We start from the raw sequence: 25,793 nt of genomic DNA on the forward strand, positions 1-25,793 counted from the left end.
AGAGGAAAAAACATAAAATAGATATAAAAATAGAGGCATGACGAGATGTGTGCTTATTATTGTATTATTTGACCACATCAAACATGATGTGGTCAAATAATATGAACCTGAACAACTGTATGAGGTTATAATTGATGCTCACGCAGATTAAAAGAACCAAATATATATTTAAAAAAATACAATGTTCAAAAGGGACTTTGAGGTGGATTGGCCCTCCAACTTTCTTGAAGCAGACCCGCTGCAGAATGTCTGCTGCAAATAAATGATTGCTTGTGAGCAATCATTTATGAGGAAACACAGCGCAGCGTATTACATCGTCAAGCGAAAGCTATAGAGGCTTAATTGGAAGCAAGGGAAAAAAAGAACCCATAACAGGGTTCTTACATTACAAGTATGTGGAGGGGCTTATTTCTGGTAACACGGCTACTTGAGTACCGATAGCTTTATTCATTTGGCTCTAGTTCCAGACAACGGTTTGCAAGGTTAAAGGTTGAACAGCAAAATATCCCCGCTGTGGTTTGAAGCTCTGCCGGCTAAACAGGAAAACATTCTTTGTACCAAAACACTTGACTTCAACTGCGACTTTCGTGGTACAAAACAAACATCAGTCGTCGGGTGTTCTTCCTCAAACAAAGACGGGAGCTGTTGAGCTCAGCAAGCCATACCAATGTGGAGAAGAAATTTTTTAAAAGGATGGAGACATTCTGTATTTAAAAGATCCCATTTAATTTGTGGATATGAAATCGGGAAGCAGTTTAAAAACCTTAATTCAACATGCAGTGACCATAAAGACACATCACAAAGATGTTAAAAAGGTGTGGGAATACGATTAGACCGAGCTGGTCGGCAGTTTTTACGTGTTCACAGCGATTATTTGTGTTCTAGTTACTCACCGTCATTAAAAAAAAAAGAGAAAGAGAATTCCTGTGAAGGGCTGTGTTCTGACGCAGAACAATCAAGCTTATGAGAAAGAGACGTAACGTTAGTTCTGTCTGAGAGATTTGTGACGGTGGAGAATAAAATGTAGAAAAGAATAAGAAGGTGGTGGCATTCCAAATGACAAAGGTGTCCAAAACTCAGTCCGGGTATTGTTCAACAATGTGGCTCTGCTCTTCCTCGAGCTGTGTCCATACGTCTGATCCACAAAGTCATCCAGACCGAACGCTGTACCTTTTGTTAAGAAATCACCTGGACCAACCGCGATCTGGTTTCCAAGAGGCCTCCTCGTACCAAGCTGCCCCGTAGCAAAGAGAAGTAGCGTGTTGGACACGTAAGAAGCCCTCGAGTCCGCTCTGGTACCGGAACCGTTACACTGACTCTCATCCACATCACTTCTACTGTTTCACTAAGATATCAAACTGTAGAAAACACTGTTTCTAATACCAGGTTGTCGGAGGCTTAAGTGTCTCTTAAGTGTTTTTTTTTTTTCTTTAAGGGTCCGCTGACGCGTAAATGTCCGGGAATGCCAGGAAAGAGCACCACAGTTGCCATTTCTTGACGCTTTCGAAGCACACGAAACAATATTACTTTGCTATGCTGTAAAAAGGGAATTTAACAATATAAAAACTCCAAAAAAGAACTGTACAGAATACAAATCATCAGGACTTAAGTTTGCTCTTTTGTCGGATAAGGCACGTTTTCATACATGTGTTCCTTATGAATAGTGTCCACAAAGCCGTCAGTGTTAAAGTCCTCGCTTAAAAAGAAAAGAGAAAGAGAAAGAAGAGGAAGGAGCAGCTTGCTTTCACACGTAAGCACCCAATGCCGCGTGGAACTCTGTGAGACACTGAACAAGCTGCTGGAACTTGGGCCTCTCCTCAGGGTCCAGGGCCCAGCAGCACGCCATCACCGCGAATCTGCAACACAGAGACAGAGGGAGGGGATCAAGAGTGTGTCCATGACCGCAAGGCCACGGGGGAGGACGCTGCTTTAGGGCCATTAAAGGTGAATTTAAAATGAATAAAACGAGGGTAATGTTTTTAAAAAATAACTCAATTCACTAGAAGAAGGAAAAACCTGGATATTCTCTGAGATTGTGATGTCACATATTTGCAAGTAAAAAAAACGTGAGCAAGTTTTTGTTTTGTGTGTGACAAGGAACCACACCTTGCTTCACTTTGTAACAGAAAGAAGATGAAAAAGAACAAAACTTATCTTGCATTGAAACAAAATGCAGAAGGAATTCAGACAGCAGCTGGCATTAACACATTATTCTCTCTCATAAAATACTTTATAATCTAACAAATGTTCTTTTTTTTTATTGGAAATTTGGAGTTTGTTCTTGTATTATTATCCGTCTCTGTACTCTGTATTTTATTTTTCACATGCAATGACTAATACACAGTGGTAGTTGTGTGTGTGAGACAGGATGGATTGGGAGAAAAGGTGGTGATGTAGAGCTGCGGTCAAACACAGGCCATTGTAATAAAATGCTACCTTAAGTACCTATAGAATATTATATTGTAGCGAAACTGGAGCTGCCTGTACAGCGCTGATATAAATGATATAATCATTTTATTAATCAACACATACCCCTTATACACATTATTTTGCAATCTCCGATAGTTAAGGAAAGGAAGCCGTCGCCTCACCACCATTGTATTTAGGAGGAAACCGTGCTCAGCGACAGATTTCAGTCGATTATTGCTCCAGGCCTTTGTGGATATCAAAACTACTCTGGGTTTTTTCAGCACATGGCATGGGAACATTATAATGAAAATTAAATAATAATGAGAGTGCGTAGTAATGACAAAAAAAAATATTTGACTGCTTATTAGTACCAATACTTGTAATGGTTTATCCACTGCTGTTTCTTAAAACGATCTTCTGATTATAACTGTTGTTGATCCTTGATAACTTTCCTTTTCTATGAGTAATTATTGTTTTGCTCTTTTTATTCTCTGATTTCTAAAATATTAGCGAGCAAAGGTGATCTCAAGCACATCTAATTATGACTGCAACTAACGCTTACTTCCATTCATGGTTTAACCAACGTTTAGTGTCTCAACTATTTTTGTTGAGAAAACAATGACAGAGAGCTCGTTCTGTCCATTTAGAATCTTCAATCAGTTCGAAAAAGAAAACAGTGTTTGCATTTGCACGAGTGTTCTCTGGGGTTCAACGTACAGTTCATCTGGGCAGTTGATTGGTTGTGCTATTCGGTACCCGTCCTTCAGGTAGGCCGACATCTCGAAAGGGTCGATGTCGACATAGGGAGTCTGACCCAGAGTCATCAGCTCCCACAGCGTCACTCCAAAGGCCCACTAAGAAAAACACAGGCCATTATTTCATGCATCCATTCACAAGGTTTTGTTTTCTGTTAACGCGTCATCATCACACAGGATAAACACAACCACCTTTTCTAATCAGTGTGGAAATGCAAAAATGTTCAGCGGGAACAATGCGAGGAAATCATGCTCAAACATTTAATATGGAATGTGCAAATGTTTTGTTGAGACGGCTGAAAGTAACCAACGAGTGCCCGTTGTGTTTAGGGAAGGCTGAGGTTCAAGCTGACCCGGGTTCAAGGACCAGGTTCAAGGACCCGGGTCAGCGAGGGCCCCGCCCTGCGTGTGTTGAGCTGACCTTCCCAGTAGGAAACAAGGAAAAGAGGTGTTCCCATATTAGTGTTACTCTTACCGTTAACTCATTCCTGAGGTCATTGTTTAAACTAAAGAGCTCACAGAAAGTGTTGACGCCAAAACTTGTTATTTGGGAAAGAGTGCTGCAAGAAACTTCGTCTCGAAGTCAATGTTCTTTTTTAATGTGTTTTGGGGAATACTAATGTCTGTGGTTGACCTGAGTGGAAGAGATTTTAGCATTTTGTTCGACAACATTAACAGCTTTAACGTGTCTTGAAGTGTCTTTTCAAGACTACAAAATGCCATCACTGATGCTACCGCGGTGTATTTTGTTTCCAGTCTACGGTTAGTTTTTTTCCTCCTACTGGCAATTGCTTTCACACTTCAAAAAATGTAGTTTGTGAAGATTCTCTTGCTGAACAAAATGTATCTTTTTTTTGTGATTATCCAAGAATCGAATGGAAAAATGGTCACAATCACTCCTGCAGCCCTCTCTTTAGGGATTGATCGTTATCTAAAATTAAACCAACCTGACAGAGACTTATGAACTTGTGTTCGTGTGTCCCAACCTTTACCGCGGTGACACCGAACCTTTAAAGGAAGTAAAGGGAGTGATTGAGGACGTGGGGCACAGTGATGAGAGGGCTTCTGTGGGTGGGGGCGGATGTACAGTAACCCACCCTGTTTTCCACATCGGCGCCCAGGCCAACAGTCCCAACAAGCTTAGTATCTAACGTGAGGGGTTGGGGCACTGATGTGCGTAACGCTGGCGTATGTGACACTCGGGTGATGCTACACAGCTCCAGGTACTTGACTGGACTTCTCCTAAGGCTTTGTTACAAGGTCCGTTAACTGTAAGTGTTGGCGGGGGTGGGGGAGCTTTGTGACCATAAGAGGAGTGGAGAGGAGTGGGGGCATGTCCGGCTGGTGTCTGAGCCGACTCTCTAAGGATCTGTCGGGATGCTGAGACAGGAAAGCGGGAAGAGACAAATGGCGCTCAACACCTCCCTTCCGTTTGACACCTTGACCACGCAGCTAAGAATGGCTTGGATTACAATTGGTGACATTTCCTGCGTCGCCCTCCACTGTATCATGAGCCTTTTGTAGCTATCAAGCTCGAGGTTGGATGCCTCTGACATTCACTCAAGTTGACATGTTTGTCACCCCTTTATCGTACCAAGTCTGGAGTTGGTTGTGGCCAGAAATGTATTTAGTCAGGTCACCTGATGAGTGACGTTGGTCTTTGACTACAAAAATCTATTCGGTTCACCCCAAAGTCCAGGTGGACGTTTGTGGTAAATTTGAAGAAAACTTTTCTGAGGTATCGTTGAACAACCCAAAAAACTATTGCCGGAGTGGAGGCTTAAAAACGCCAGTGAATACACCGTCTTCAGATGTAAGGTTGGATGGTTGTTGTAAGAAAATAAATTGCATATCAAGTACCACAGTTCTTACCACGTCACTCGCACTGGAGAAGTCGTTGTTCAGCAAGCTTTCCAGGGCCATCCAGCGAACTGGCCTGTTCTCATTATCCCCCAGACAGTGGTAATCCATGGGAAATAGGTCTCGGGCAAGGGCATTGTCTGTTATCTTCACCTGCATGTTGTCGTCAATGCTGTGGGAGGGGAATGAGGAGAGAGGGAGAGGAGGGGAGAGAGAAACAAATCTCAATTTACAACCAAATCCCCTGAAAGATGAACTGAGGGTGAATGAGGGCAGCAGAGGACACTTACACGCAGTTCCTGGCAGCGAGGTCTTTGTGTATGACCTCCCGGCGAGCGAGGTAGCTCATTCCACATGCAATCTGGATGGCCATGTACACCAAGTCTTGTTGAGAAATCGCCTGAGAGGAAAAGAGACGGGTAATGTGCAGTAGAGAAGTAGTGACTTTGTGGCAGCGAAATTAGTCTTCTGTGTCATATTGTTTGCATTTCCTTTGAATCGAGTCACGGTTGACCGTGGATCAAAGATGGGAGTTACATCTCAAACATTATTTAAGTCTTTAAATGAAAGTGTGCTTTCAGAAGTGTCCTTGAGCAAGGCACTTGTTAAATGTCAAAATGTGCTATGCTGTGTATATGTGTGACAATGAAAGTTGATTTACATTTCATGCTATCTAGCATATGTTGGCATGATAAACCTAGATACTTTTTTTTTGGTGCTAAAACACTGAACTTGGATGCCCAACATGTTTCACCAAGCACTCAGGAAGACATAGTGGCCAGACTGTGTAATCACTATTTCTGGGTCCGTCACGTGACGCCACAAGGCCCTGATAACACTGTTGGCAATAAACTTACTTTAGGAAAGAATGACGTTATTGACATAGATGAACAACTGTGTGTGCAACTGAGGGACAATTTGATTGAAATTACACAGAAAATCCCTCACTGAGATGTTTGAGTGGGAGGCATTACATCAAATTCTTTTTGTGCTTCGTTTGTGACCCGGTCGCCATGTTGAAAACAAGCTCAACAGTACAATTAAAAGTTTTTCAGAATCTTGCACATATCATTAGGAGCATCAAAAGGAGCCGCAGGACAAAACCTGACTTTCTATCTCCCACAGATTATCTGTATATAGTTTTGTGTCCGATCCAATTCACTCCACCGCACAATCTCTGGCTGGCCACAGCATTCTTTTAGGCAGTTTTATCTTATCTGGCAGCGGACAGTGTAATACAACCCAAATGAATGAATCCCACAACACAGGAAAACAAAGTCTTGGCAATCACCGGAGGGAGATAAGAACATTTTATGTCAACAACCTTGAGCAAAACTGAGACATATTGAGCTGGTACCCGTTCGGCTCTCTGTATCCACCCTGCACAGCAACTGAAACAGTTGGTTTGTCAGTGGAAAAAAGGACAAAGTGTGAAAAAAGGTCAACGCTTTTTTTTTTTTCCCCTTTCCTCACTATTTTACCTGCATACCAGATGTTCACTTCGAGAATAAATGCCACAGTGTAGTGTTGTGCTCCCTCAGTGATTTGTCTCCCCTGTACTAATGCACCTCTGATTTATAGGTTGATGTTTATTGCAACAGACCAACTTAATGACTATGTCTTTGACTACGACAACTGCCAAAAGTACTTAATGAGATTGCAGAGAACGAAGGTGCTGATGTGCGTTACCTGAAACCTTCCAAAGCCGTTTGTCATGAATGCATATGTCTGGCAAGCTTCGTCTTGTGATCGCAGAGTGTTTTGCTACATCTGTATTTTGCAGCTGATTGATTGGTTGGATTCTGTGGTTAGAATTTGTGCTGTTGCTTTGCCAAGCTCATCAAAGACTCCCCGGGGTTAACCTGTACAAAAGCCTGATTGTCTTTACATAGTGCATAAAAATCTCTGCCTTGAGCACTGGCTTCATGACTGTATCAACAGTCCTCCTCATAACAGTGTAAACAGTAGTTACAGGTTGGGGTTGACTTGGTGTTGACTGCTGGTGTTGATTTTTTCTTCTGAGGCATTTATCCTAATATATATATATATATATATATATATATATATATATATATAAAAATATATATATTAGGAGGTGCCACATTCTAAAGACAGAAATGCCTCGCTGATCTGTGGACAGAGGTGGACATGCTTCTGCCGAAGATGCTCTGTAAAGAAGTGGGTTAGGCAGCGTTGGCTCGCGTCTCGCTGACGGGGAAGACAAGAGGGATTCAGAGAAAGCTCAGTGGAACTTTCATCACATTCAGTAACACATCGGACGTGGATAGGGCAAGTAGCACGTTCATCATCTCCTTTGTCTAAACTGTATATATATATATATATATATATATATATATATATATATATATATATATATATATATATATATATATATATATATATATATATATACACACACACACACACATATATACATATACGCACACCTACCTGTGGGTTGTTGGCCTCGGCGAGTTTGCACTGCCGCAGGAACAGCTTGAGATTCCCCCAAGCCATGAAAGGCAACAGCACTATGGGCTTCTCTCCGTCCTCCGTGCACACGTGACTTATGGGCAGCAGGTTTCTGATTGCAGAGAGACAGAGACCGACATGTGTAACACAGCTGTGTACACTGATCGTGTGTGTGTCATAGTGATCTGCGCGTCAAAGGGTTCCTTAGAAGATGGAAGTGCGCGTCTAAACCGTTGTGGCAAAGGAAGTGTCAGAGATGTTTTGACTCGACTGACATCAAGAAGGGGGTAGAGGAAGGGGGTTGACAATCTATGTTAAATTAAGTAACAAGCCTACAGTACAGCTGTGCTAGCGCTACTGTAACTTGAAACTAAAATCAATGCATTCAGAAAGTGATCACTAAAAGTCGAGTGTGCGCCAGTTGTGTTGGAAAAGACACTTTGTTCCCTTCAGTCTACGTTACAGCATGTGCTCTCTGTCTAAAGCTGTGGTGGTGTTTCATCAGCGTAAAAGAAACCACATTGGGGTTTTGTGGTGTTTTGGTCCTTTTTAAATTTGTATTCTAGCCTTAAAATGTTTTGGTGTTCGCTTCCACTCACCGATGATGAAGTCCACGGAGCTTGCAGCTTTCAGTCAACATCATGGTCACCTGCACCTCAGACGCATTATCTAAACCATTTTAAAATCAGACACACAATCGGATTAAAAAATGGGACAATGTGGCAGAATTAGAGAATGTCATGTAGTGCTTGATTAATATGTGTTTCCTTAGCCAACAGTCATTTGTAGTTGGAAACTTCAGTGGGAAACTCGACTTGTGTCGAGCTGACTGGTGCGGTTTTTTAATCTGCGTGTGCAGCTTTGCCATCGTCTGATACTTATAGGAGTGGCATTGTTCTCCCCCTCCCAACTCTAACAAAAAAAAAAGGCACATGAGGAGGAAGGGAAGAGTTTAACAAAAGCCAAGTCTGGCATGAGGATATTGTTTGCCGACTGGTATTCACCCCTCCCTGAGTAAACACGGGACAGTGGAGGGGTCAGGAGGCAGCTGGCAGAGAAAGCCAACACATGCCGCTAACAAATAACCTGACATGCAAACCCTGCAGCTAGAGCAAATAGTCAAATTCATTTAACTGTCAAATCCATGTGCCAGTTTACTGGAGGGCTGTGTTTCTGTCCAGCGTCTCTCTCTTCATTACAATAACGTTTGGCTTTCCAGCAATTTCTTTTCCAACCAACACTTGACTTCGAGAAAACCCCATAGTGAGCTTGCACGTTAGGAATGAGAGGTGGGAAAACTTGACGATATCTTTTGAATTTCTTTGACTAAACCGTGTAGTGCAGCCAGGACGGAGCGCCTACCTTTCACCGACTTCACAAAGACCTGCTTTTCCTTACTGGGGTCCTTTTCATCCAGCAGCACGCCGTGGAAGATGCGCCCGAACGTGCCTGTCATGAGTACAAAACAGCTTTTTTTAATTACTTGAGGTGAAAAGGGGGCAGCAAAGACACATGGCCGGAGGTGCCACATTCTAAAGACAGAAATGCCTCACTGATCTGTGGACAGAGGTGGACATGCTTCTGCCGAAGACGCTCTGTAAAGAAGTGGGTTAGGCAGCGTTGGCTCGCGTCTCGCTGACGGGGAAGACAAGAGGGATTCAGAGAAAGCTCAGTGGAACTTTCATCACTTCATCACATTCAGTAACACATCGGACGTGGATAGGCCAAGTAGCACGTTCATCATCTCCTTTGTCTAAACTGTCACCCCGTTGCTCCAGGACTTTACTGAGGCAAAATGCCTTTCAAGAACATAAACCATCTACATAAACTTAGAAGGAAAAAAAGAGAAAAAAATCTGAGCCCCGAGGCTAACTCTGCCTTGTGTTTTGACAGGAGAAGAGTTAAAAGCACAACAACAGGGTTAGTGTTTAACCGTCTCTCTCCTTCTCCGTCAAGCCTGTCCGGACCTGCTGGCTCCCAAAGAACAGAACCCCAGTCAGAGCTCAAGCGCCTTCAACACTTGACCTTGTTTGTCTTGCATTTGTCTTTGCCACTTTGTGTTTTAAATATTCATTTGTGGCATTGTGTATGTAGGATCTGATGGATGTGGACAGAAAGTTGGATTCACATGTACAGATGTTCACTAGTGTGTTTACACTGGCAGTGTAGTGACAGCTATATCAGGAAACAGGACCAGTCAGATGACGTGATTTAAACCATAATGAGACCTTGTAAATCAAACAAAGACTAGCAAAACACCGGGCTAAACCAAAAGGAAATTTTCAAGTAAGGCAAAATTACCCCCTGAAATTTCCACGTCCAGCTGTTGTAGCTGTTCTAGAGCGTCGAACAGCCGACACAGAGCGCCGAACAGGCGTCGTAGAGCAGCGAACAGCCGTCATAGAGCTTCAACAGCTGCTACAGAGCGTTAGCAGCCGTCATAGAGCGTCAACAGCTGCCACAGAGTGTCAACAGCTGCCATAAAGCGTCGACAGCCGTCATAGAGCATCAACATCTGTTCCCGACGTGTTTGATCACCACACCCATCCATACCAGGGCAACACGTCACAGTCTATCAAAGCGATTCACATCTGCAGCGAGTGAGAGATACAAATTCAGAAGACAGCCAAGGAGCAAAAGGCAAGACCAATAATCTTAAATAGAACGGAAGTGTTCAACACTGACATCACATTCTTTGCTTGGGGGTCGAGTCACATCATTGTTGCATTTGAGTTCTGGTCCTGTTTCTTGCTCACGATGACTTTTTACAAAATAACCGAGAGACGCAAACACAAAGTTACGCAGACTTTGTTGATTGGACAGAATTGTTATCCTGCATCATCATGACCCACGTGGAGTGGGTGACAGAAGTTTATGCAGCACCTTCAATGCTTCACAAAGATCTCCCCAAGAAATTATTATTACTTTTAATAGCCTGTTATTAGACTTACGTTGACTTGGACAATGAATAATGAATTGGTGGCGTACGGAGGCGGTGTGTTCTGGCAGAGTTCAAGTGGAGACAGGGAAACCTTGAGTCGTCTGGTTTCGTAATGATTCAGGGCTTATTATTATGTGTATTTGTCTTGTTTGGTGTTTATGTATTATATGCCTTCAGTGTTTTATGTATCTATCTTGACTTAGTGTTGTGTTTCTTTTTTATATGTATTTTTAGGCTGCCACAAAGAAAACTGGCCAGGGACAGCAGATGTAAATTAGCCTCTCTTGCTAACTCTGGCACACTTACAGTATACTGTTAATTAGTGTGCATTGTCCCTGTAAACTAAACAAATAGATAAAAAATAAAAAATACTGTGTCACCCCTTTTAGTGAACTGACGACGCACATAAGAGTCAAGCAAAGCAGTCAACAGCTTTTGACCTGTTCAATTCGAGGACAGGGCCGCACTAATGTGCTTTTGTGTTGAATTACATTGACCGGTTATATCCATGTGCAGATCAATAATAAATGTTGCTTCGTGAACAGATTTCACGATTAGCAGATGGATTCAGCAGTAGTGATTAACTTTTGAAATAATACTGAAATGACATGTCGGTCACGATGAAACCCTGTGAAAGCGGACCACCTTTTCAGGCGCGTCCAGTAGCTGTTGAGATGTTTCAGTTGGAACCGAAGCCGTAGAGAGACTGCTCAACATGGTCATCATCACTGGAGCTGTGGTGCGAAGCTTCAGCTGAGGGCTTCAGTTACAGCTTTCACAGTCACACTTTAATAAAGGCTACAATCATAAATTGAATGAAGACGACTGCCCATGCTCTCATTCGATTGCTAGACAGAAACAACTCTCGTAAACCATCAGAGTGGCCTTTAAAAAAAAACACACCCACACTTTTCACTTCCATTGTGTTGAAGCCACCCTTAAGTAACTGGTACATCACTCACACAGCCACAAAACCTCAGTGTGGGCAAACCACCAGAGAGCGGAGTGCGGTCTTGTTCGGCCACATTGCTCCGTGACGATGCTGTATCGTCTTCAAAAGCATCCAGCCTCCTCGAGCCAAAGCCAAAAGCCATAACAGAGAAGTTTATCTTTCATACAAAGCCAAAGAACGGGAGTGAGAAACGTCAGGCTTTCTGTCAATATGTAATTTGACTCACTAACTTGAAACATTTTGCCATTTTTGGTTCATGGCAAGGTTTGATTGAGGCATGCAAATATATTCCAGGGGGAAAAAAAGAGAAGAAAAAACAGCAATCGTGTTCATAGGTCAGACACGCAAATGCAAAAGTAAATAAATAAACCCTACGCATTTCATGAAAAATAAATAAAACATTTAATTCATCTTGCGCCCGCTCGCAAACAGTTTCTGGCAACGCTCCACGATGGTTACAACTCACAGCTGTTCACAGGCGCTGGTGGACAGTTGTAACAGTGTAAAGCCTCTAAGGCGCCTGAACAGATACGACCAAGGCCCAGTGACAGCAAACTCCTTTAAAAGAGAAATGTTGGGCTGTAAAATACGACAGGGATTTGAGTGATGTTGGTGATTGGTCACAAAACTTTACCAAAAGCAACATTCAAATATCAGAATAGTGTAGTTTTACAGTGGCTGCCCTCCTGTAAGTTTCTATCACTGGTCATTTTTACAACTAAATAAATAACAAGATGGCATTAATTTAATCTCTAATTATATGGTTGGAGGCTACTTATGAATTTCAGTCATTGCAACTTGTTTGCTATTTGTCTCTTCAGATTGTTGAAGCTTTCGTTATTGTGAATAAACATTTGAGACTTCAAGACGCAACGAAGGCGACACCAACAATGACACCAAACGCATTACTTTTTCTGTAAATAACATCATTTTGTGACTCCGTCTGTGCATTTGTAAATAACAGAATAAAGAAAATTACAATAACTTTCAATTAATCCAGATTGCCTCTTCAGACCAAAAAAATGAAAAAAATTGCAATCACTTAGAACAATGAAATAATCCGTGCAAAAAAAAAAAAAAAAATGTAGTTACTACTAAATAGCTCATTTTGGAAAACTAAAAGCAATTTTTTGCAGAGCAAAACAGAATGAGTGCAGATATGTGAGCATCAGGTTGTATCAGTATTGGTGACTGCAGTGAGCTGCTTTACTCTACAGCTCTTTATAAACGGGGTTGTAGACTTGATACGGCCGCTCTGAGTTCATGATCCATGATGAGATGAGATCTTTTTCCGGTTTTGAGAGACGGAACAGCAGAAAAGACGACCTGACGGAGATTTCAGGAGATTGGCTTTTGGCAAAACGCCAAAAATCGGCTAGTCGCGCATGCGCAGCATAATTTGTTAACGGTATACACCGTGAACATTTACTGGAAAGTACAGGCATTTCTCCATGTATTTATTAATGACTTAGTTTTATGTCTGTGTACTTTGTAATGTGTGAAGCCAGCAGCTCATTGTTGGAACAAGACACCAGCACTTTGGCTCGTTTCACTTGGAGCAGGAGAGCTGCTCCGGTGATCCTTGCAGGAAGGCTACTGTTGCCATCTTCAACCTGGGAGCGTTTAAAACGCGTTTTAAAACTGCTTTTCACGCAACATTTGTCTACGCTCTCTGCCAGCTGCTGTGCTCAGCGCTCACCTGTGCGCGCGCACGTGTCTCTGCGCATCGGGACGAAACAACGCCGTGCACGATACAGAGAGCAGAGGAGAAGTGTTGACGCGCGACCACGTAGAGACAGAAATGACAAGCTGTCGTGTAGATCCCGTCAATAAAAATGGCCGTTTAGTTTGTTTAATAACAGAACAAGATGTTGACCTGTTCTATAGGAAAGAGAACCGTAAATGACATTTTGTGATCTGGCGCTATAGAGAAAATTACAAGGGTTCAGGGGGTTTCTTCACAGGGGCGCCCCGCCCCCGTAATATAATGGTAGGGGAAACACTGTAATACTTCATGTATGGGGGAAAACCACTTCTCTACCCTAAGGCATAGTTTGTCTTATTTGTCACTTAGTTTTCAAGTGAGATTAGAGAAGTAGGAAAGCCAATTCTCAGAGCTTGGTAACCGACTCCTAAGCGAAGCGAGTCAAACGCTCTGCATGACACAATCTGTGAGCAGCACCTCCTATAAAAGCTGAGAGCAGAACATTCTTAAGATGATGTTTCTTAAGAATACAAAAGAGGAAGCATGAGTGAGACAGAGGGAAAAAAAGAAAAAGGAAGAGGTAGCAAGAAAGTTGAATACCTTCGTGCAAGACGTCCCGCAATGTGACTCTCTCCCTTGAGATGGCGATGTCTTTCACTTTAGCTTTGGCCTCCATTAGAGTCACACTCCTCAGGTCGTTCTTCTCAATGCGGAGAGAGGGGTAACCTGCGAAGATGAAGACACACACACACACACACACACACACACACACACACACACACACACACGTAAACAAAACACTTTATTTTCCGCTGACCTGGACTGTGGCTATTTGGATCGTGGTCCATGCTACTACTACTCATTTTATGAATCATTCCTGTCATATTCATGTAATGAGCTGTAACTTTGTTACATTGCTTATTCTGGTCACATGACAATCTCTTGCTTCTGTCCATCCGGGGAGAGGGGTCCTCTGTTGCTCTCCCTCAGGTTTCTTCCCTTTTTCCCTGTTAAATGGGTTTTACTATATTTATTTTGGGGAGTTTTTCCTGATCCAATGTGAGGTTCTGGGACAGGGATGTCATGTGTACAGATCATAAAGCCCTGAGGCAAATCTTGTATTTGTGATTTCGGGCTATACAAAATAAACTGAATTGAATTGAACTTTCAAAAAGAGATTGACAGGACCTTTGCACCACTTATGAAGGAGCCACTTACTCACAGAAGGGTTTCTTCGAGAGAGAAAAAACACACAGAATCCTCTTTTGAATACCGTGAATTCCACCAATTACAAGAAACACAGTTCGCAAGCAGTGTACGTCACCCTGCACATGTTGCATCAACTCAACTTCATGCGAAGTCCTGTATTACAGAACTTCTATTACATAACCTCCTTATGTACTCACTCCGTCGATAGCTGCTGGCTTGCTGAGATAGACACGAGTTTGGATAATTTTTTTCACAAACAAAGTTGTGAGGGAGGGAGAGGGGGGCATAACCCCGATATGTCAACAGACTGTGTGTCCACAACATGCCAGAGATGAGAAACAAGATATTGTAAACCCCCAGGCTGAGCTGAGACGGACCGCGGATAAATTAGCGGACGAACTGAGACACCAGATGGATCGGAGGCAATGGCAGTCGATCTGGCTCCAGGAGACAACGGGCCCTACTGGTTCTTGTGAGTTACATATGATACTTGTACGTCTCTATAGAAAACACAATTTAAGAGCTTGATCTGTTAGAACAGTGGTTCTTAACCTGGGTTCGATCGAACCCCAGGGGTTCGGTGAGTCACTCCAAGGGGTTCGGCTGGGGTCAAGACACAGACAGCATAGCCTGGTTCACATGAGCAACATCGGGCTGCAACACACCATTTTTATTTTTTCCTTCTTTTCGTCTTTTGCCTGTCCTGGGCTTTGTACCCATCGACAAACCGATCCTCACAGCATCGTATGAAGTTGCGTACCTGATTGCAAAGCAGGGCAAACCCCACCCCATTGGTTAAAACACTCGTAAAACCAGCTGCGTTGAAGATGGCGAATATCATGCTTAGGAAAGCTGCTGAAGATAAGTTATACCATATTTCTCTTTGAAATGAAATTATCAGCAGCAGAATAGACGACATGAGTGCTGAGATCTTGGCTCAAGTTGTTGCAGATCTGATTTCAAGCTCCGCAAAATTCAGCCTCCAACTTGACGAGACCACCAACGTTTCCAATCTAAGCCAGCTTGATGCATTTGTGCGCTAAATGGAAGACAACATGATAAAGGAAGAATTTTTATTTTGTAGGCCTCTTCCAACAACAACCAAGGCAGTCGATGTGAAGAAACTTGTGAATGACTTCTCAGAGACAAAATGGAATATGGTTTCTGCAATTTGTTCGGCCGGAGCTCTAGCTATGCTGGGACGACACTCTGGTTATGCCTCCAAAACTGGCAGAAGTATTAAAAATGTGTGAATTACGTGAAAAATAGCGCTATGAAGCACCGCATCTTAAAAAAGCTACCTTAATGGAAACGACGAACAAATACATACCTATGTTTTGAAGAAATCATATTTTATTTTTCTAATTACGAAGGGTTTGATGAATGCACTAATGAAGCCTGCAGGGTTCAGTACCTTCAAGTCAATCCAAGGCTTTTATAAATAAATAAATGCATGTTAAAAACAGATTCTACCCTATTTTAAAAGATGAAAATGTTTCAACGCAAGTTAAAAGTTACTTTGATGAAAAGGTTAAATCTCCACTGTAACTAGATAGCGAGTGTAAACACAGTACAAGTCAATGCTGCCCCCTAGAGGTTAAAATAATAGAAACACGCACTTTCAACAGAATGACAGTGAAGGGACTAAAGCACGGGTCACGAACAGGCGGGCCGGATCGGGACCCCGACGTCGTTGTATTCGGACCCTGACCTACGACCGATTGATAGTTGAGAATTATTAAAAGTTGACAGAGCGCTAATATTTTACCCGGTGCAGCTTTTCCAGCCTTTACAGCACTCATTTAGCAGACCAGGAAACGCACTGACCAATCACATGCATGCAAATCACATCACATGATGCTACTCGGCCAATCAAATATGCGTATTCAGGTCAGCGTCGCGGCTTGAGTGAGGGACGGACGAGAGGCGGAACAGTCGATAGAGTTCGCGAGTGAGAGAAGTTACTTCACATGCCATCCTCCAAAAGAGAAACGTGGACAGCGAGACCAGAGACTTTAACCAAAGTCTTAACCAGAGTCATCTATGTTCATTCTTCTTAAAGGCAGTTCAAAACTAGTATATCTCCTGTGTTCAGACAATATTAAAAGAATCTAAGAGCTAATATGATAAGAATCCTAACATTAATTTACTGTCTAACAATAATGTAAACAGATACTATACAGCTGAAACAAGTGGTTTAATGACAGATATAGTCCATCACACACAGTTGATAAGAGAATAATATAATATCCTGGCTTTTTTGGTTGGCATCACGAGACACGAACTGTATTTAAAGCTACAAAGCAAAGACAATTAAGTAACATTTAAATTTGTAAAATGTTGTACTTTTAAGATTTTTCTTGTTCAAAACCTTTCAGTAATTTTTTTCCATCGCTAAATCCAGCGCTTATTTAAATTATAGAGAGAAGAATTTGTATTTTTTATTAGACTCTCCATCATTCATCCAGTTAAATTTGAAAACTGATAATAAATATTGTTCAGATATTATTTTTTTTATTTTTTTATTTGATTTTGCTAGCTACTTCAATACACATGGGACTAAATCATAGCGCAAGTTAGACATCTTTGTGATGTACCGGACCTTTGCATGAGAACATTTTAAAACAGTATGAAAATTAATACTGCGACAGAAACAAATATGGGGAACAGTACAATCTGTCGCATTTTTTTTTGATAGTGTTTGGATATTCTGTGCAGTGCTTATATTTTCCAGCAAAGCTACTCCCCATTCACGTGAAAAGTAACGCAGCAAGAGCCTGAAGTGGTCGGCATGACAACAGCCAGAGACGGTGGTCCAAAGAATGACTTGTGCTGTTTTCCCTTCCCCATATTGGAGGATGTATTCAGATGTTTTACTTGTGTAAAAGGAGTAAAACTACAGTGTAAACATACTGATACAGAAGTAACGTCCTGCAATCAAAGTCAGACTCAAGAAAAAGAACATAAGTATTAGCATCAAAATACAATACTCGGTAGCCTGACCGATAATAATATAGTTTATGTATATTTTGTGTTAATCTCAAATGTGCAAAGTAATTATAAATGTACTGAAGTAAAATGGACAATGTGCCTCTAAAATTTAGTGAATTAGAACTATAAAGTACTCACGTAGTTTCATTTTAATGCTACTTTATAGCATTGTTACTTTAAAAAATTTGAATTAATGTTGACGTACTTGCACGTTACTTAATCCCTGTCGATAAGAGGTAGTGCTTTATAATTATCTTTATGGTATAGCTTTATGGTATAGCTGTTTTTGTCTGCATACTAACTTAAGAATACTTATTTTAATCATGTCTATTAACACTTGACACAGGGTCTGTTTGAATGTATACGATTGGTTGATGCTAAGTTAATTCACGTTGTGTCAGCGTATGTATGTATGAATAGTAGTGTTTCATTGGTTACTCGTGCACCTTACCTGGAGTGAGTCATAATGTAGAGGTAATAAGGTCTCCAAAAGGAGTGGAAGAGTTTTGTCTGAGCTACACTAAACGCATTAGAATACAAGATGTGAACACAGTAGCTGCTTTTTCTTCCACAATGAGACTCATCCACGACAAATTAAATACAGTATGTCTTTCATTTTAGATTTTTGAAGAACTGTAGCAACTATTTTCATCGTCTATTCATTCATTGATTACGTTTACGACAATTAAATGGTTAGGCTATAAAATATTTGAAAATAGGGAAAAAATAAAATAAGCCATTCACGAGTACTCAGAGCGTAGAGCGTAATTTTGGAGGCTAGAACAATGAATCATTTATCACACATGTTGACAATTTGCCGTCCGGTACCTACCGGACCGCGACAACGCAGATTTCGGTGCTTCATTTCGGTGCCTGAGCAAATTTAAATACTCTTTTTTTTTTTTACACTTCTCTGTAATCGGTATACCAATACTAAAAACGGTAGCGCGATACCCGTACGGTAAAAACGAGAAGATTTTGCATATTTTTAGTATCGATACTTTATCAAAATAGCGCGGATCAGAGCTCAGTCACTGCTCCGTCCCTCATGTCACGCAGCGGGGCTCAAGGGGGCGGAGCTACGAGCGTGCACACGCAGCACGCTCACAGAGTGATCGCTGTGAAGACAACATGAGTGCAGGAGCTTTTGCTCACCGTCCTCGGCTTGTTGGAACAAAGCTCTCCCAGTATATATAATAATGATGTTGTGTAGTCCAGTAAAGCTCTCCAGTACATATTAACTACGATGACTAGTCCAGTAAAGCAGCAGAGTTTGTAGAATCCAACAGTTTCAGAGTGAAGTTCTGTTGCACACGCTCCCTATCAGGCCACCTGACGCTTGTGTTTGTTTTTTAAATATATATAAATATGTATAGTTTAAAGTTAAAGTTTCAAGCTGTAGTTTGAAGTGTTCGTATGTATTTATTCATTGTATACTTTAAACAGTTAATATATTATTCAATTTGATGAAATAAAAAATAGCCTTGACAATAAAAAAGTATCGGTTTAGGCACCAGTAGCATTTTAAAAGTATCGGTTTAGCACCGGTATCAATAAAAACCCAAACAATACCCATCCCTACTGCTCCCGACAGAAATGCAGTCGTGTACAGAATTCATCCAAGCGGTGTTGAGTTCAGAAAACTATGGCCAAAATATATCCAAGATTAAAGTGTTTTTGCCCATTACTACGCTGCATGTGATGACGAAATAGATTGTTCGATAGTTCCGAGTGTGAAGTTGTCTCTGCGGCTTCATTGGAACTTACTTTTGGTTTCATGAGGGGGAGCACCAGGGTTTTGGAAGGAGGTGGCAGCAAGCTGGAGTATGGGCGCAGAACCCGGGTGATTGTCTGGTGACGAGGGGAGAGGGGGAGGGAGTGGAGGTCGGGGAGAGAGTGAGAGAAAAGAAGTGATTTAATGGGATAACTCACCTAAGTCGTGGTTGTACATCGTCAGTTGAAGCACAAAACATAAAATCAAACTGGGCATGCATGCCAAGTAGAGAAATAAAAATAGGTATTGAGTAATAAAAAAAAAAGAAGTCATAAAATGGGTGAACGATGGCTCTGATAATCACAAAAAGCAAAGACATAAGGGACAAACAAAGCGCACAGCAGGTGAGATGTGGGTTTGTATCCACAAGAGGGCAACAAAGGATCGTATTCTGACAACCAGAGACAAAAAGAAATGGCTCATGTGCTTTTCTAGTGGTTTCAAAAATAAACCATAAAGATCAATGTGGCCATGAGATCAAGACAAATCTCATAATTAGTTTATAGGGCGAGTACAGACGTATCCCTACATATATTGCGTGAACAGCAGCCCGTCTATGGATGGAAAATAACCCGAGGATCTCACTGACATACTTTGTTCCTACCATTGTGTTGTAGAAAAACTTTGAAAGAGTCAAGGCAAAATCTTGCAACAACCCGAAGAAGATGGAGCTCTCCAAGACTGTAGCAGAGTGACTGGGCTGTAAATGTAGATTAGGACTTTAATATTAAACACATTTATTTATTCTTTCTGTTTGTAAATTCATTTTGATGTGTTGGTGTAAGAGGATGGCTCATTATAGCTTTTCAGTTTCTGCTTCCTGCCAAGAAATAGTCCAGCACATAACACCCCGCCAAAAGGCAAATTGTTGTTGTTCCCTTTGGTTTTTGTATGGATTGCCCACAACGAGTGACACAGCAACAAATTGCCTAAGCTATGACAGCAACGTTGTCAAACGCTCATTGGCGTAGTTATGTCTTTAAATAGCACTGGTAAACTAGCTGACAGCATTTGAAGCGCTGGAAAAAAAGGTGAGACCAGCTAAGCTTTAATTTGTAGCTCATCACACAGCAACAAGTGGCAGGCGTCAGTCTGTAGCTTTATGTCACCGGCGACCTTTGGGAAGGACTTATCGCCTGTTACCGTGTTGCTCGCTGTGGGGGTGCAGCATTATATTGAACCAACTCAAGAAGTGGAAAGGGAATAGGCATGTTTTCCGAGATGTATTCCTTTATAAAGACTATCGGTTTATTGCCAGCACACAATAGACATGAACAGTCCACATATGTAATTGGGTTACAATGTGAAACAAGTACGAGGTGTATTGTGGCCAGGTAAAGGTTAAACAGACAAGTGAAATTGAGTGAAAGTGAAAACAGCCCTCTGAAGTATTTGTCAAAAAGTCAAATCTCAGTGTTTCCCTTACCATTATATTTGGGGGGCGGGGCTTCCCCCTGAAGAAATCCCCCGCCCTCCTGTAATTTTCTCTATAGCGCCAGATCACAAGACGTCATTTAAGGTTCTCTTTCTTATAGAACAGGTCTACACCTTGTTCTGTTATTAAACAAACTAAACGGCCGTATTTTATTGATCGGATCTACAAGACAGCTTGTCATTTCTGTCTCTACGTGGGAGAGCGTAAACACATCTTCTCTCCTCTGCTCTCTGTATCGCGCACAGAGTTCTGCCCCAATGGTTATGCTGCGAATGCGTGACTCGCTGAATTTTGCCGTTTTGCCAAAAGCCAACCTCTGTAAAGTCGTCGAGGTCCTCGAAGCTGTAAACCTATAGAGCATATTCACGTGACGTCAGCATCTCAATCGCGCCATCTTGGGGTCCACTTAGTTAGCCTGCTGCTAGTGGAGGCAATGGATTTTGCAATGGATCTTGCATACTGGAGACAAGTTTTTACACACAGGAAAGTTTCAAGGCGTACAGTCTGCAGGTGTATGCCGTATTCACACCAAAAGCGCAACGCTTTTTTGCCTGATTTTACTCACTCAACACTTTATGTGGTTTTAACTCGCTTTTTGCTTTTTCGCAACCTGTTGCGATGGAAACGCGGCGGTCCTGTTACCATCACATAGCCCGGTCATTTCCACGATCGACCATGGGACATTAACAACTATTTCTGCATCAAGCACCCCGTGTCTGGGTTCATACTATGATTTGTATGATCCGCTTCCAGCGCTTATTTAGGGGGACCAGCAGTGACTGTTTGGCTGGCCGTACTAAGTGCTGTTCCCATGTAGCCAGTGTTTTTTTGCCCATGTAGCGGCATAAAACACAGCAAAACAATGCCGTGCATGGACCCCAACATGGCCGCCAAAGCGTGTTGTGGTCACGTGGGTGAATATGCTCTACAGGGGAAACTCTGAATCTTATATTAATTCTAGGTCTGTCGTGGTAACCGTGGCGATGCTTTAATCATGGCAACTCTCGGTCTCATTTTATGGCTCTGTCATTTGTACTGTAATCACAATAAATAAAAGGTCAAGTTCACATGACAAACAGAAAATTGATCAGTTTGATGTTTATATTGCAAAGCATGCCATGTTATTTCCACTCACTAATACATGACAGACTTACCCATAATTACAGTGGGTGCCGGCCAAGAGAACAGAGGACTGTGTGAGTAATCATACTCTGCCACCTAACACCACAATAGCCAACAAAGGACTCCGCTGGAGGAAATGAGCTGAAATCCCAACAGTTCTCAGGTTTAGACTTTGCGATAACTTTGTTACTCTATGTCTGTGTTTCCCACCGTGTTCTAAATTTACATCAATTCCAATATAAAAAGGGCCGCTTGTGCTTCTCTATCTGCCGAACAGCTGGCCTGATGCAAAGCACACAGCGAGAACATCAACACATTGCTCAGACTGTAACGAGTCACAAGGGGTAGTAGTAACAAGAAGACGGAGAGCATCACCGCAGGGTTCTTCATTACAACCGTATGACACCAGTTAACCTAACTGGGTCACTCGCAGTCGATTACTGCATTTGGAAAAGCATCCACATGCCAGTGTTAGAAGAGACCGAGTCCGGCTGGATGTGCTTAAGCTCCTCTCGGTGCCATCATGGACATATAATCACCCTTGCAAAAATGTGTTTGGCCTGAAGTGTGAACTGATGCTGCATCTTGCTACTTGGTTGCCTTTGGCTGTTGCGGTGAGAGGGGGAGTGACATATCTTACTGGTGACAGGGGCGGCGTTGTTTGGCGTGTCGGCTCTCAGGTACTGCGTGGTCTGGGTGGACGGCTGAGACAGGCCCTGCGAGCTGCCGCTGTCACTCACACTGAAAGACACACAGGGAAGAGGAGCAAAGAGCCGTTACCCAGACGCTCCAGGACTTGGTTGCACCAGCAGTTGGTAAATTATTTCTAAATTAGTGAGTAAAGTCCTCCGTAAGGTGTTTGGAACTACAAGCTGAAGTCACTAAATGAGGATGCACCAACAGAGCTGAACATCTTTGTTATATGTAAATCACTGTACAATCAACAGCAGTTCCTGGTTATAACCTTATTAAACGTACGTGCTCAAGTCTTTGTAAATGTTGGATTGGCCTTGTTATATTAACAAACATGTGAAAATAGGTTCGTTTAAAAAATAAAATGCAATGCGTAGTTAGAACAAGTGAATGCCCCATCATTTCAACTTAACCTTGTGATTTGAGAGATATTGTTTCATTTTTGTGAAATGTAATTGAACATCTTCCCAGTTTACATAATGATTAAAGTGTGTTTTTATCAAAAGTCAGATTAGATATGATGACCATATTCCATTTGACTTTTTACAACCTCTACACTAATGGGTATTGAAGAGTGATCAGGTCCAATGAGCAACAGTTACACCGAGTTTTAGTCAGTGTAAACATTTCACAACAACTAATCTCTACAAAAGAACTAAAACAAGCAAATTCTGAGCAGTTCTGCTTTAAAAACGTCCTCAAATGATGATTCTAACAATTGGCCTCATGCTAATTAGAAACCAGAGTATTTATTTTTTTAAAGAAGGCTCTAAATTGACACATGTACAGAATAATTTCGTACAACACAAGGATCCTTTTGTGCAAATGTGATCAAATAAAAAAAATGTGATCACTTTGGCCAAACAATGTTACCAAGACTAAATTTAAACAGACCTCTGCAGAATGCAAGAAAACTATCTTTGTACAATTTTTTATTTACCAATAGCTGACATCGATATGTGATAACCTGCGCAGCCATCTGGATTGGAGATTACAGGAAGTGAAAAACAAGAACACACTGGAGTGCAGGTTTCAACTTGATATAATTCTCTCCGTGGAGATGACCTGTTTTTATTGGGCCATAAACAGCCAACATAACTTCCACGAGTGACGGACATAGCTTGGCTGTACATCTGTGGTGCCGTGTGCTCGTTTTCATCAGCTCCGGTACAACGAGTGTCTGCTGCTTCGCTGATACACATAACAAAAGAACCATGTTCTGTCTGGTAGCAGGCCGAACAAAAGAAACTAACCTGTCCTCCATCTCCACCCTCTTCATGCTGTGCAGGTGCAGGATGGCCAGGATGATGGCCACCAGGAAGATGACAATGCAGCAGACGCTCACACTTATGTAGAACACCTGGGTGGAGGTGGTGGGGGTGGTCACACCGTCTACTGATAAAAGCAAGCCTTACATTAACAATCAGACATGGCATAAGGGAAACTGGGGGAGTGGGGCGATAATACCACCCTCATTAAAGCTGAAGCTTCAATGGCAGTAGCAAAAATATGAGATAAAGGCACGAGTAAGTGAAACTGTAAGAGAACTGAGGGGCTCCACTTAGGGTTAATGGAGGCCTGGAATAGAAGAAGCTGGCCCCGGGATCCAGTGTCTGAGAGGGTTTTCTCATCACCTCTCTAAAAGCCTCTGAGGGCCCCAGGTTCCTTGGGCCTACCCAAGCAAAAGGGAGACAACCCTCTAATGGCACTTTGTTACTGGGGCAGTGAGCTCACAAAGAGCCTGAATAAATCCCACTGAAAGAGGACAGCCACTCCAAAAGGGGCTGGGGGCTGGCAGAGTGCACTTCAGTATTAGAATGAACCCTGACATCATACGCCTTGGTTATTAAAGGTTTTGACTTAGTGCATTACTGCACTAGACTTCTCCATACTAGTGCAGCTACTATGTTATGAGGCTGATGCCGCAGATGATTGACAATACGAGGGGATGATACACAGAGATAAGCAGAGCATGATGTTGGGGTGAGATTACTTACTGTTGGGCCGTGGGAGAGTGTTATTGTTGAGAGGAATGGGACTCTTTGGGTCATCTATTCCTGTTCATAGAAGGAGGAGGAAGGAGAATTATTACATCAATTCTACTGACAACTGTTTGGCAGACGTTATTCACACACACCTGTAATATTCTGCGCAGTTTGTAACATTTAAAAGTAACAAACATAGATTATGTATGAAACCAAAAATCCACTGATACATTTTCACTGTCAATATCTTCTGATGTATCCAAAAAATTTAGAGACATGCACGTAGTCCCAAGATAAGTCGGGCCGATGCCACATTAAGAAGCAGCCGCAAAGTGCAAGAAGTCATTTTTGCACACGACTTAACAGTAACGCTGTAAATGTGGTCCGTGGCGTTTTAAATTGATATGGAAAGAAAAAATGCAGGAGCCTTAAAAGGGACATGAAAACCACCAAAAGGCTAAATGGCCGTCTCAGAAGTAGTGATGATCCAGCGTTCGTTTTTTCTGCTTCTTTAGTCAGTAAAAGCTAAATCCAAAACTCTCGTCCTTCTAGAGGTGAATGACTTAGAATAGAGCAGATGAATCATCAATTACATAAATGTTATTGGAGTGTCATTAACATTAAACAAACCTCTTCTTCGTCTAATAGTTCTTGGTCCGCAAACTAATAGGTGGTACAAACTAAATACAAGAGAGTGCAAGATAAAAAGCAGTCGAGAGACTTGAGTCTTGCAGTATTCTTAACTCTGATGGTTTCCAGTTTACAGGAAAGGACAACCTCTCAAACTGAGGAGGCCCAGGGACACAAACCTGAAATAGCTTTTTTAGGTTTAGGCTTCTGGGTTCCTGTATTTAAAAATGACTATCAGTCAAGTGAGCTCAGGGAGCGGTAAAAAAAAACAGCAAGCGCATGTCACCATTTGTCCTCTGCTGCGACACCCCGGATGCAATCCAAGAAATAAGAAAACTCTGTCTCACACTCACACACACACACACACACACACACTCTATGTGGAATAAGTAGATATTTTATCCAAGTATCAAAACAGTAAGTGTCCCTTTCTGATAGGTTAACCCATTACAAATCATGTTAACGACGCACAGCCATCGTTACTGTGATTAATTGCACCTGTGCTTCATTGCTATGACATGTAAAGATGTCTGCTGTGAAAACAGTCTACAGGTAATGCAATGACACTGAATGGAAGAAGAGAAAAAAAGCACTCAGGAAGGCTGCACCACCCTATTTGCCGACTATTCAAAGCGACTTACTTTTATAGCACATTTTCCTCCTCTTGAAGTTGAGCACTGTGTAGTTGTTGCCGTGGATGGTCAGATTTAGCTGCACTGTTAAAACAGCCTCTCCATCCACCTTGCCGGAGCAGAAGAGGTCCACTCTGAAGACTGTAGAGAGACACACACACAAACACACACACATACACGAAAAAAACATTTAGAGAAACGTGGTCTCCTGCAGTGCGTGATGTATGG

General features: G+C 42.0%; 1 protein-coding gene across 3 annotated transcripts in view; it reads right to left on the reverse strand.

The window, feature by feature from the left end:
• Positions 1-443: 443 nt before the first annotated feature.
• Positions 444-25,793, reverse strand: part of ryk (receptor like tyrosine kinase) — a 38,231-nt gene continuing 12,881 nt past the window's right edge. Inside the window, exons 4-16 of one of the 3 annotated variants that reach the window (XM_068591672.1) lie at positions 25,575-25,706; positions 24,316-24,375; positions 23,572-23,710; positions 22,266-22,366; positions 19,062-19,145; positions 13,695-13,820; positions 8,859-8,945; positions 8,096-8,165; positions 7,476-7,608; positions 5,315-5,424; positions 5,037-5,196; positions 3,127-3,263; positions 444-1,856 (exon numbers count right to left, since the gene is read on the reverse strand). In XM_068591672.1, the coding sequence (XP_068447773.1) occupies positions 1,745-1,856; positions 3,127-3,263; positions 5,037-5,196; positions 5,315-5,424; positions 7,476-7,608; positions 8,096-8,165; positions 8,859-8,945; positions 13,695-13,820; positions 19,062-19,145; positions 22,266-22,366; positions 23,572-23,710; positions 24,316-24,375; positions 25,575-25,706 (1,451 nt within the window). In that variant the 3' untranslated portion in view covers positions 444-1,744. Of the gene's footprint in view, positions 1,857-3,126; positions 3,264-5,036; positions 5,197-5,314; positions 5,425-7,475; positions 7,609-8,095; positions 8,166-8,858; positions 8,946-13,694; positions 13,821-19,061; positions 19,146-22,265; positions 22,367-23,571; positions 23,714-24,315; positions 24,376-25,574; positions 25,707-25,793 lie in introns of all 3 variants that reach the window. The other 2 variants (XM_068591671.1, XM_068591673.1) reach the window with 2 other exon arrangements.

The sequence above is a fragment of the Clinocottus analis genome, unplaced genomic scaffold (assembly GCF_023055335.1).
Source record: "Clinocottus analis isolate CAN_PGR_092001 unplaced genomic scaffold, fCliAna1.0.p SCAF_25, whole genome shotgun sequence".
In the NCBI taxonomy this organism is placed as follows: Eukaryota; Metazoa; Chordata; class Actinopteri; order Perciformes; family Cottidae; genus Clinocottus; species Clinocottus analis.